The 12563-nt window shown below is 36.4% G+C and overlaps 2 protein-coding genes across 17 annotated transcripts in view; one reads left to right on the forward strand and one right to left on the reverse strand.

Annotated features, from left to right (window-relative positions):
• MOK (MOK protein kinase) overlaps window positions 1–12563 on the forward strand; it is a 117895-nt gene that overhangs the window by 87834 nt on the left and 17498 nt on the right. The window contains exons 10-14 of one of the 5 annotated variants that reach the window (XM_072630196.1): window positions 766–963; window positions 1048–2291; window positions 4413–4463; window positions 5747–5894; window positions 8712–8776. In XM_072630196.1, the coding sequence (XP_072486297.1) occupies window positions 766–963; window positions 1048–1128 (279 nt within the window). In that variant the 3' untranslated portion in view covers window positions 1129–2291; window positions 4413–4463; window positions 5747–5894; window positions 8712–8776. Of the gene's footprint in view, window positions 1–765; window positions 964–1047; window positions 2292–4412; window positions 5895–8711; window positions 8777–12563 lie in introns of all 5 variants that reach the window. The other 4 variants (XM_072630197.1, XM_072630195.1, XM_072630198.1 and 1 more) reach the window with 4 other exon arrangements.
• WDR20 (WD repeat domain 20) overlaps window positions 9099–12563 on the reverse strand; it is a 94209-nt gene continuing 90744 nt past the window's right edge. For 8 of the 12 annotated variants that reach the window (XM_072630188.1, XM_072630190.1, XM_072630179.1 and 5 more), the window contains one exon: window positions 9099–10652. In XM_072630188.1, the coding sequence (XP_072486289.1) occupies window positions 10599–10652 (54 nt within the window). In that variant the 3' untranslated portion in view covers window positions 9099–10598. Of the gene's footprint in view, window positions 10653–11952; window positions 12096–12563 lie in introns of all 12 variants that reach the window. The other 4 variants (XM_072630186.1, XM_072630184.1, XM_072630181.1 and 1 more) reach the window with 2 other exon arrangements.

Here is a 12563-nt window from a genome sequence, read left to right on the forward strand (position 1 = left end):
CCCCCCAACTTAGTCATGGGAGCACTTGAGACTTGCTGTCCCAGATAAAGAGCACTACAAGCTTCAGATGCCCTGGGCCTAGAAGAATCTGAGCATTGGCAAGCTTCTGACTTATTTACCTTTGCTCATCTTGGTTTTTCTGGCAAGACCTCCTTTTCTGCGCCTACAAGGTTTCTTGATTATCTTTTTGTGAAGTCCTGGGCTAGATTGAAGATGCATAGTGTAGGCTGTCTTTGGATTTATTGATCATTTTATGGTCTAGTACACATAGAAAAGCTAGCTGTCTTTCTGACCATTCCGAGTCATCTTAACTGTAAGTCCCTGGGCTTTTCTCATTATTATTGTACTCTCATCTCATCTCTTTTGGTTTAATGGTCAGTCATGGTCCATTTATAGTCATATCCTGTCTATGAAATTGTTTAGGTATGACATAAAATAGAATAAAGGGCTCTGCAATACAGCTTCTAGAAAAGAAAAAGGAACCAATTATTTCATGTAACCATAAAATGTTACAACTTAAAAGGAAGAATCTGAGCAATAAATTGATCATCTCATCTGGTTCAGTTTTTTCACTGTACAAATGAGGAAACTGCAGCTCAGAGAGGAGAAGGGACTTGCCCAAGGTGACGCAACTAGTACAACAGTCTGGACTAAAATCCAGATGTCTTGTCCTTCTGTCCAAGACTCTTTTGCCTAAATCATACTAAAATGACCTTCATTGAGTGTGTGTGTGTGTGTGTGTGTGTGTGTGTTTTAAACAAACAGTATCTAAAGCAAGTTGAAGAGCACTCAGAAAGGCAGGGATCTACTTGTCCAGTGGAACTACCCAAACTGAAGATCACTGGAGTAACCAAACTCTCAACCTACTCCAGCCCTACCCTGCGTGCTGTTCTTAGTGGCTCTGGAACAAGTGGAAAAGTACCCATCTTAAAGCCTCTGAAATATATTGGAACAAACAAGAAGGTACCAATTCTGACTTGTTCTTTATCAAACTATTCTCAGAGCCTGTGAGTCTTTACTTGAACCTGTCTATAATTTCTTTAACAGAGAGATACACAGAAGGATATTAAGTCTAACATGAAACAATACCGTTTGCCCACGATAGAAAGAAAAAGTGGAGGATACTGAACAGCTTGTGTTATTTCCAGATACTTGGATTATAAAACCAGGCGTGAATGGAAGCAGAGAAACAGAATCAACTATGCTTCTGTAATGTAACAGAGGATCTTTGGGGAGCAGACAAATGACAGTGCCTTACCTGGAGGCTCCCTGAAGTTCTCTAGGACCTTCACGATATAGGCACCAGATGGTTAAGGGCTATGTCTAGTCAGCACTTGTAGCTTTCCTGAAAAGACGTCATATGTTTAGCAGATCAGAAATGCACTTTGTATTTGCACCTTCTAAATGCATGTACTGTATTTTCCATTTGAATGGATTTGTGAAAAGCATCAAATTCTAGGGTTTTTATTTCATTTTAGTGGGGTTAAGATATTTTTTTTTTGGAGGGAGGAGGGAATTTTGTATTTTTATACAAAAGTCAAAACAGGTAAACAAGATTTTTATATTATGTGTTATTTATATCTTGGTCATCTTGAACTGTGAGCTCTGTGCATATTATAACTTGAGTTTGTTTGAGAATGTTAAGCTATCAGAACATTACCAACAGTGATATTTGAATAATCACAAAGCTCTTGTGTGAATGTTTTATGGATTATGTTATTAGAAACAACTGATCGATATTAAATAAGCTATGACATTTTTTAATTCTAAAGATAAATATGTGTCCTTGTGAATCCCTTCAGCCTTATTTTAAAGCTTCTGGTAGCATACAAGTTAATGAAATGTGACAGTCACCAGGACTTCAACTGTGCTTAATTTTGTTTTATTTGACATATTAAAGGAATAAATAAAAAACTTTCTTATGGAAATATGCCTTTTTCCTGCTAAGAGCTCGATTCTGCAACATTGGGTAAGTTCAATCATGTAATCATTAGAACTGAATTTGGGTCCTCTCTGAAGAGGCCACAGTCCTCCAGCTTTGTGTGCAGCATAGAGCAGGTTTTTTTCACATTGATCCCAAAATGAAATTTCTCAAGTTGAGGGTAAAATGCTTTGTTTCTTTTGTAGTTCATCTTTCTTTAACAACAAACAAACCATAATTCAGGCAGACCAAGCCTGCCATCATTCTGGGTGCCATGAAATCATGCTGTCATGATGAGGACCAAGTGGGTTCATACTCAGGGGGGTAATGCTGGGACCCAGTGCAAAGAATCTTTGGGTTGGTATTTCAGGTGAGTAGCTGAATGATACTGCTTCTTGGTGGTAACGTATCAGTCACACAGTTGTGAAATGACATTGGGGGTGGGGGGCAGCACTATACAGCTTGCATTTCTTCTTTGTTTCCCAGTTGCCTCAGTGGAAGCCAGGACTTGACTGAGGTTTTTCAGGTACTGCATAAAGCCTGGTGTGAAATATTCTCCCTTCTCATATCAAAAGCTCCATTATAAAGAATATTGGGATCTTGTTATGATAAATAGAACGTCTTATTTTTAAAACAAATTAGAGTTTACAAAGTACTTTCCTCATAACTATGCAGTGAGGTAAATGATACATGGTTTATCTCTATAAGAAAACTGAGGCTTTGATTAGTGCAGTGACTTGACAGAACTGGAGCTTAGACCCACAGTGCTTTTCCCACCTCACCAGTGATTGTTTTGGCCAAATCCCTGGATAAGAAATGTGATAGCTGATCCAGTTCTCTCCTAATATTTTTTCTAAATAAAAATACCTACTTGGGATGCTATTGTAATGTATATGTGATTTTTTTTTTACCTCAATGATTTTCTAAAATTTAAAACCTTTAGTTTTATGTTATGTTTCTTCACTCCTAGGTTCTCCAGCCGTCTATATTAATCTAAATTGAATGAATACTTTTCAATAGTACCTTGAAAGCTAGTCTATATTCGAATAATAATGCTTACATGGAGCTTCTCAGTAGATTAAACACTGAGAAGGAAGTTTGATAATTACTGGACTTAAATCAGTTGAGACAGTAGATGAAACAGAAGTCAGTTTTAACCCTGGTTTTAGATTAGCACTTATTTTGGCATAATACAAAAAGTTGTGTTATCTGGTTAGCTGAAGGCAGAGGGATAATGAAACAGGATAAATTCACTGTGTATCTCTCGTGTGCTGCAGGACTAGGGCTTGTGTTAGCTTTGCTCTGAGGACAAAGATTCCCAGAATTATCAATTATGCTGCTTTAGGTTTTCCTAAAACTTCAAACTAATAGGAAAACTTTTAGTGAATGTTGAAAGGGAACCAGATTACATACAAAGAAACCAAATATACCATCAGCAGGAATTAAAAATTATTACAGACACTACATTCAAGAGCAGTATAAATTATATTTGTCATATATGAAGAGGAGCTATTGAAATCATGTGATTGAGAGTTTTTTTGTTACCCCTTTTAACTTGGATTCAAAACTCATTTTCCATAACATTTAATTGAAATTGAGCAGTAACAGTGGGGGAGCCTGAGAACAGAATTTCTAAAAAATGTAGCTAGTGACCATATATCCTACTCTGAAAACTCAAAGATGCTTAAGAATGTGCATGGTGTTTGGTATGCTGGGCTTTGAGACTCAGGATTTGAATCTAGCCCCCTTAACAGTTAATAACTTTGTGACCTTGGACAAGTCACCTAATTTCTCTTAAGTTATTGTTTCCTCATGTATAAAATGGGTATAATTGTAGTACCTACAAGTGTAGTTGTTAAATTCAATGGGATTAAATAAAGTGCTTTGCAAATTTTAAAGTATTCTATCAGTGTCTTGGCAACCAGTGATTAGGCAACAGTAGCTCTTGACGAAGTGAAGTACAACTGGTTGCTTTGTGAATTATAGTGAAACAACTTCTCACTACCTTAGGTCCTTCCATTAAACAACTTAGGGTACTTTGAAGCTTGTACATATTTGTGCACCCAGGGGCCCCTTTTCTAGAGCATGGACCCAAAAGCAAGAAATAGCCTTTTCATCTTATAGTTATAATCAGCTGCCTTGTTTTTTGTTTGTTTTTTGTTGGACGATGAGACGAGGGGAAAGGGGAGAGGGAGAACCTCTTTTTCTCAGGGCCTCTTAATACTCCAGCCCATGTACAATAAAAGGGAAAATCCCTATGTCTTTCTATAAATACTGTTGGATGACAGGTATTAGTGGCTAGCTACTGCTTTAAGGTTTACAAAAACTCTTTACAAATAACATCTCATTTGATCCTCACAGTCACCCTGGGAGGTAAGTGCGTTTATAATCCTTATTTTACAGTTGAGGAAACTGAGGCAATCAGAGGTTTAGTGACTTGCCCAGAAAGTGTCTGAGACCAGATTTTAAACTCAGGTCTTCTCAACTTCAGGTCCAGTGTTCTATCCACTGCACCACCTAAATGCCTGATTGATCTCTAAAGGTTTGTAAAGTATTTTCTTCATACCCTGTAATCAGCAATGTACCTATTAGCATTTTTATTTTACAGATTAGTAAATAGAGGTAAGAGTCACATAGCTAATCTGTCAGAGAAGGGACTCAGATACTTGACTTTACTCTACTCTTACTCCATTATACTGTCCTTCATTGCCTGGTCAGAGCTAGTCACTTTAAATAAAATATGTAAGTTTTGGATTATCATGTGTATATATGTAGGTTTGAAGAATTAATTATGGATCTTGACTAGTAGCAGTAGGGAGGTGCTAAGACCCCACAGGGTCTTAAATATCAGGTTGTAAGGGACTTCAGAGGCCATCTAGTCCAGCCCTCTAATTTTATAGATTAAAAGAAATTTGGGCCCAGAAAGAGTGACTTAAGTGACCATGATTATACTTACTGAGTTAGAATTTTAACTCAGGCCCTCTCCAATTCCACATTACTTTGAATCTAAAGATAGCTGAATTCTTTAGGACTTAGTTTATTTTGTCCCAAGGTTGGTCACTGTCCAGAATACCATTTGAAGTATTCAAGTACGAGGTATACTAAGCCAGAGCCTAGCACAATGCCTAATAAACACTTGTTTAAGAAAATTCTCATCCTTTATAAAATGATACAAACAAGGGGTTCTTAATCTGGGGTCCACAAACTTGGTTGGGAAAAATACCTTTTCATTTTTCTTTCTTTCTTTTTTTTTTTATTTAACTTTTAACATTCATTTTCACAAAATTTTGGGTTACAAATTTTCTCCCCTTTTCTCCCCTCCCCCCCCAAGCTTTCTAATTGCCCCTGTGACCAATCAGCTCTCTTCTATCATCCCTCTCTGCCCTTGTCTCCATCTTCTCTTTTGTCCTGTAGGGCCAGATAGCTTTCTTTACCCCTTTACCTGTATTTCTTATTTCCTAGTGGTAAGAACATTACAGTTGATCCTAACACTTTGAGTTCCAACTTCTTTACCTCCCTCCCTCTCCACCCCTTCCCTTTGGAAGGCAAGCAATTCAATATAGGCCAAATCTGTGTAGTTTTGCAAATGACTTCCATACTAGTTGTGTTGTATAGGACTAACTGTATTTCCCTCCATCCTATCCTGTCCCCCATTACACCTTTTCATTTTTCTAAGAAGATGACCATTGACTTCTCCAGACTGCAGAATGGGTTCCATGACACACAGAAAGGTTAAGAACCCCTGATACAAGCAATGGTGTAAAAAATCTGCATAAAGTTCTGTAGCACTGTCAGAAATCAAATCAAAATGTTGTCAATTTGCAGATGCTGGTGTCCAAGAAACAGGCATGACTGAAACTGGTCTACCCTTCACCTTCAAAAGACAAACTACTCACCAGTTTTGGGGAAAAAATGGCAGAGGGAGGTGCAAGAACTACTCCCTGCAGGAGGCAAACTTTTAATGCTGTAGAAGGTAAACAGTAGTTGTCTCACCAAAGGTTATCTTTAACTGGTTCATTATACCTTACTTAAAGCTGTGCTAGATGAGAAGGTGCTGGCATGAAGCAATGAAAACACCAGCACTTAACTCAGTTTTCCTCTGGCATGCACTTGGTAAGTGAATGTTTCCTTCCTTATTTTAGTTTGACAGCTGACCTGAACTCTTGCTAGTGAGATGCCCATTCTCCAATCTGTAGTGACAAAACAGCATCACTGGATAGCAAAATTCTGTCAGACACCCCAGACCTAAACAAATGTTTCTGCTCTCTTACTCAGTGAACTTTATTGGTACCTTTAGAGTAGCTAATGGAATCTTTCCATGGATTCAGGATTGCAGGATTTACAAATGGAAGCAAAATCTAGTACTAATCCCTCAGACAGGAAGAAAATGAGATCTAGCGATATGAGATAAATTAGTCAAAGTAGTGGCTGAGCTGGGTTCTCAGATCCAAATCCTAGTGCTCATTCTAGTATGTGATGCTGCCTCATATTCAGTTATGGAATAAAGAGATCTCCAAGTTCATGACATGTATGTTAGTCTGGAAGGAATCTTTGAAATCATTGTTTCACTACCCCTTCAATTCAGAGGTGGAAAAAGAGAGGTGAAAAGAAGGGAAATAACTTCTCAGAGATTGCAGTAGGTGAATGAATAGCCTGTCTAGGAACAGAACCCAGTGCTATTCCTACTACACTGCCTTTGTACTCAGTTCTGCATTTCCCTGTCATCACTAGTTATTCATCTAACATCTTCAGAAATGGGACCAATTCCAGGGTTCTGCAATGAGAGCAATGGGTCTTTGCCAAGTTCCAAAGGGGAGAGGCTATAAATAAGAAAAACTGAAGTCTGTCCCTTGGGAACAGCAAAATAGTGAATTATTAATAATTGTAAATATTCCCAAAGCAATCAAGAATCTGAAGGCATGTCTTTTATTCTAAATCAACTCAAACTTGAATCCCTGAAAGACTGATCTAGGATTAGAAGAACAGTCTTAAATTTTAGAATGATTACACTGAGCTTTTGCCAAACCTTAAAAAATTTGTCTGTTTTCCTCGGCCCTTTTCTTCCTATATCCCTCCCCAATTCTAATTTCCATAGCATTACATCTAGATGTGAGCAATATTTATAAGAATGTTTATGCCTTTAATGACCAAGAGTAATTATTTTTTACCTCTATGCCTAAGCCAACTAAAATTTGTCAGATTTAATATTGCAGGCATGTGTCTTGCTGTTGTGTATACAATGGTGTAGTAGAGTGCTGGGCCTGGAGACAGGAAGCCGTAACTTCAATACAACCTCAGACATTTACTAGCTATGAAACTGGTTATGTCACTTAACTGCTGTCTACCTCACTTTCCTCAAATGTAAAATGGGCAACTACCTCCCTTGATACTTGTGAGAATCAAATGAGATAATGGTCATGTATACAAATGTTTAATCCCTTTCCCTTTTAAGATTTAAGTACCAGGGTGATAATATACAAGAAATTTAAATGGTTGTATTTAAATGAGGTTAGGATTAGACTCAACTTGTTTTGCACCAGGGGACAGAATTAGGACTGTGAGTTGGAATGCAGTAGAGTCAGAGGATATGAGTGAAAGTTATAAGAATATAAATACTGTCAATACTGTCTAGCAGTCAGGAACTATCCAACAATGCAACAGGCTCAGCCTCATGATGCTCAATGAAGTATTGAGATATACAAAATTTTTACAACCTAATCCTTTACATAATCTCCAGAAAGTTACTTTTAAACTGTGTATTGTAGCTCTGACTAGGGATCAGTTTAATGAAAGACAACTAGAAAATAGAGACTTGAACCAGGGATAATTGTTTCCAAAGGAAACTGACATATTAACAGTTTGTTTGAATATGGTCATTGGCAAGTAATATTCCAAATCAACAGTAGTCATGATGCTGTGTACCAGAGGTGTGTCAGACAGGGCCAGCCGGCCACAACACTTCCGAGTGTAGCTTGAACAGATTAAAATGTGATTGGGAAATAGTTAACAAAACACATAAAAATACAATAAAACAGATAATATTACACTTTAAAATTAAGTCACTGTGCAGGCTGTAGGAATTCTTAGGTATGAATTAGTAGTCCCCATTTGTGAGTTTGGCACCATTGCTATAGAACACAAACAATTATACTTAACTACATGGTTCTCAAGTGCAGAGTATAATTTAAGTAATTAAAAGTTCACAAAACCACAAGGTCAGTTAGGCCAAAGTTTCTTTAGTATTTAATATGCATGATTACTGTCTTGAATGTTATTTTGATTTTCCATCTGTACTTTCCTACACATGGATGGGAATTACACAGTTAGAATATGACACAGTATTCTGAATCCACCTAAGACAGGACTATACTTAGTGTGAAAACTCAGGTGTCTAAGGAAGAGCTAGATTTTCCCCCCCACACTTAAGATTCTGTTTAAATTGTTGATAATTTTATGCTTCTTAAAATGTTGGTGGTGCTTGTGTCAAAAGGACATCAAGGATTTGTCATATGGTACAAGCTAGGAATTAATCATGAAAGACATTATTACATTCCTCTTATGTCTTTCATAATAACTCCTAACTATAATGTGTAGTAAATATTTTAATACTCAAATGCAACCTGTAAAACAAATCCTGCAGTGCTCTGACTATAAAAATGCCACATACATTAAATACTCATGTAGCCTTCATTCCGAAGTTTGATTAAAGATGATGCCAAAGTTTTGAACTTCTAGAATCTGGACCCATCTCTTGATTTTCAGACTTGAATCTTCAGTCTGTTTTTTGCAGACATCCTAGGACTAAGAGTGAACAGTTTACCCATCCTGGAATAGAAGTCCAAATTATCTACACAGGTAAGGAGAGCAGTAGGGCGAACTTCCTCAGTTACTATCTGGTCTATACATTTCTCTTTCAGGAGAGAGATTTAGTTAAATCTTTGGTCTTCTGATCCACCAGAGCATTAGGGTACTTAGTTGTTAAAAGGTAAAATCCATCAATCCAAATCCTTAAGACCTAGTTGACACTGACCCAATGAAACAATCACATGGACCTATGCCCTGTTCCATATACAGTGCAGATCACATCCTGTACTTTGAATTAGTGAAATCCTTGTTTTTTTTATATGGCTTTGTTGCTTTGTCGTTTAGGTTTTCACCAAATAAACACCCAAAAAGGTAAATTGTATATGACTTTTTTTAATGAGAAATATTTTTCTACTTGGCAATTGCTGGAGTGACAATTTTTCTGGAAGATATTATACAAGTATGTTTGGGGAGAACCTGAGATAAAGGGTCACTTGTATGCAACTTAATTAGTTTAAAAGAAAAAAATTAGACCTGAGAAGTAATTAGACATCTTGGTTCATCTTACATTTGATCGATTAGTATGAAAAGCACCTTTATGCTTAATCCTTAATTAATCATTCTTAGATTTCTGTAAGGTTTCCAAATTCAAACTGATCTTACAGTTGTAATTTAATTTTTGACCTCAGAGAAGACATGTAGTTAAATATGATTCTAGATCTTTGCACAAAAGGATGAATGTTGTCAGACAAAGGAACTGCATGGTAAACTTAAAAAACACAAACTTTGAAGATTCCATGTGGTAACACACAAAAGGCCTTTTAAAAAAGTCATCCTTGTCGAAAAGAACAGAAGGAACGTAGAGACTGAGCTTTGGAGAACAGACTCAGTATAGAATTAGTAGTTTTCATAAATAGCCGCAGTAAAATTGAAATTTAAAGGCCTGGAGAGGATAAGGTGTTCAAGGAATAAAATAATTACTAACCAAACATTTAATTCAACAAAAGAATGATTACATCAAAATTGAGCCAATTTAACAGAAAATAAACAAGCTGCATATTTAAAATAGTTTGATATTAATGTTTTTATGAGTTAGAAATACTCTTAAATGATGAACAAAATTACTAGGTGAAAGCCATTTTCCCCAATCACTGAATTACATTTATACATATAATACAGAGTTGATTGTAATTAGAAACATTATTATTAAAATAAAGGTTTAATAGATACAAAGGATTTCTTATGTCCACAACTCAGCATTGCTGGGAAGTCCATTCACCCATATTTAAAGTACTCTACTAGCATTAAACTATCTTAAGTGCAATTTTAAAACAAATCTATGATTGCAGCATCCATCTTCCTGAATTATATATTGAAGTCAGAAAAATGACTCTTGAGTGCATTCCTAGGTTGTCTTACCACCTCAAGTATCAAAAAATCAGTGCAAAAACAAACAATGGTTAAGTACTATTTCATAACAACTGAACTTGAGGGTATTTTTGTCCAAGAAACATTTTATCTTACACTATGTATGTGTATATATATACGTATATATATGCATATATATAATATATATTTTAATTACATTGAACTTTAAAGTAAAAAGCAAGAAGACCTAGTTTCTCATTTTAACTGCAAATACCAAAAGAATTACTTTGAAACAGAAAATTCTTTGGGTAAGCAGCCAAGGAAACAACACTGGAAAAGGACCTATGATATTACTCTTCTGTACCACATTATGATTCCCAGAATTCCAGGTTTACATTCGGCCATTTTAGAAATGTCGATGCTCTGTGGCTGAAGAGAGCAGCTCTTGGTGCCCTTGTCATTACTCCTTGTCCTGGGGTGGGTTTTGTTCGCAGTAGTGGGATGACTATACTACAGTTCCACTTGGAGAATTGGCCTGGTTTTGGGATGACAATAAACCCTGCAAACAAAGCAGTTTACATTAATCCAGCAAAAGAACCCAACATCTAAGAACATGTTTATACTAGCAGTTATTTCTATCATCCTAATCAGTTGTATTTGGTAACCACTGTTGTCACATAATTCAATTTTTTTCATCCAAGTTATGCTCCTATACAGCCATTAAATTCATAATTACTAAGTAACACAAAGCAAAATTCATTAAGCCCCCAAATTCATGCATATCTAATACTTTAGATGTAATACCCCTGGGGAAACGGAAAGAAATTGCTCATCTTTCTGGAAGGAAGCTAGACTAAGGCCTGTGAAAGGGATGGATGTCCCCTGGTGAGACTACTTGTTATGCTTTCATCCTCTAAAATAAGCCATTTATTTCCTCTTCACCAGTAGTGAACTGACAATGAGTGAAGTGAGACGTATTTGGGAATTATAGTTCACAACTGACCTGCACAACTGAATGGGGTAACATGAAATAGAGGCAATCCCAGACATGTTTTAATTGTAATTTTTCTCTCACAAGAGAGAGGGAGAATACCACTCAAGCATGTTTCAGTGTATAGCAAATAACTAGGTGGATTTTGGGGATACGTGGGGAGGAGGCAGAGAGAAAAGAGTTTGTTGAATTACAGAAGAACAAACCAATAGTTGTTCTTGGACAAAATGAGACTTTGGTGAGTATAAAACTTGACAAAGAGTTTAAAAGCCAGTGCCTATAACTGAAGCATTAAGGATCAGAATGAAGGGTGGGATTTTTGGAACAACATTAACAGGATGCCTGAAACTCCTGCATACCAATAGGAGTGTGTTGCTCTTAAGTGTTCAACATAAATCACGTTGCTTTATGGCAGGGAGAAAATGAAACCCATATTAAATTTCTCTAATTTCAAGTAAGGTACCATTTTGCATAAACTTATGCATGTTTAATCTTTTCCAAAATAAATGGCTACTACCATATTCTGGGATATGTACAATTAGACCTTAATTATACATTCACTGAATATAATACTTTACTTTTACAAGAGCATAACACTAAAGTTGTGAATTTTCCATTTTAGGCACATAAACTCAATTATTCTTAAAGCCAGCCTGAAAAGTACTAAAGTATTGTTTACAAGCTAAGGCTAAAAAAGTGTGCCAGATAGAGTACTTATTTCATTCATTTGGGATTTGTAGCAGATAAAATGTCTATCTATTCCTGAACAGCATTCATTGACAAAGTTACATGCACCTTGTTCTAGGTAACCAGTGGGATTATAGTTATGCTACCACTTAAGTAATTTTATGTACAGATCATTTCTTACCTTAAAGTTAGGTTCCTGTAACTTAGATCCTTTAATCTAGACAAGACCAGGAAGCAAATACCAATTGGAATGTAGAATTTGAGACCTCTTCAGAATCTATAGGAGCTCTTTTCCTCTCAGATCCAAGAACCCAGGAACCACTACTGAGAAAAGGAAAGAACCCTGTTCTGACTTCTAAACCAAAAGAACACATTTCTGGATTGGTGGTAATGAGTCTCAAAACCTAGCCCAACTACACTCTTTCTTGCTAACTCAGATCCACCAAGTCAGATGTGATGAAATCTATCGGGAAAGGTGGATAAAGAAAACGGTTCCCCAACAAACCTAGAGAATGCTAGTTGGCTTCTAGATATGATGCAGAGAACTTAGCTTTTTAAATACTTATCACAGAAAGTTTCATAAAATCTCCCATATGAATCTCAGAATTGGAAGGGATCTTATAGTTCATCTTAAGTCAAATTAGAAGCCTGAGGAAAAATCGTTTTAAGTGGTCAATGCAAGCAAATCAAAGAACTGTATATTTTGCACAAACAAAATAGCCTTAAGCAAACTCCAAAAGAAATATCTGGCTAAGAATTTCTACAATAAAATGTCTGTGGAATAAGGAATAC

Source organism: Notamacropus eugenii, chromosome 1 (assembly GCF_028372415.1).
Source record: "Notamacropus eugenii isolate mMacEug1 chromosome 1, mMacEug1.pri_v2, whole genome shotgun sequence".
Taxonomy (NCBI): Eukaryota; Metazoa; Chordata; class Mammalia; order Diprotodontia; family Macropodidae; genus Notamacropus; species Notamacropus eugenii.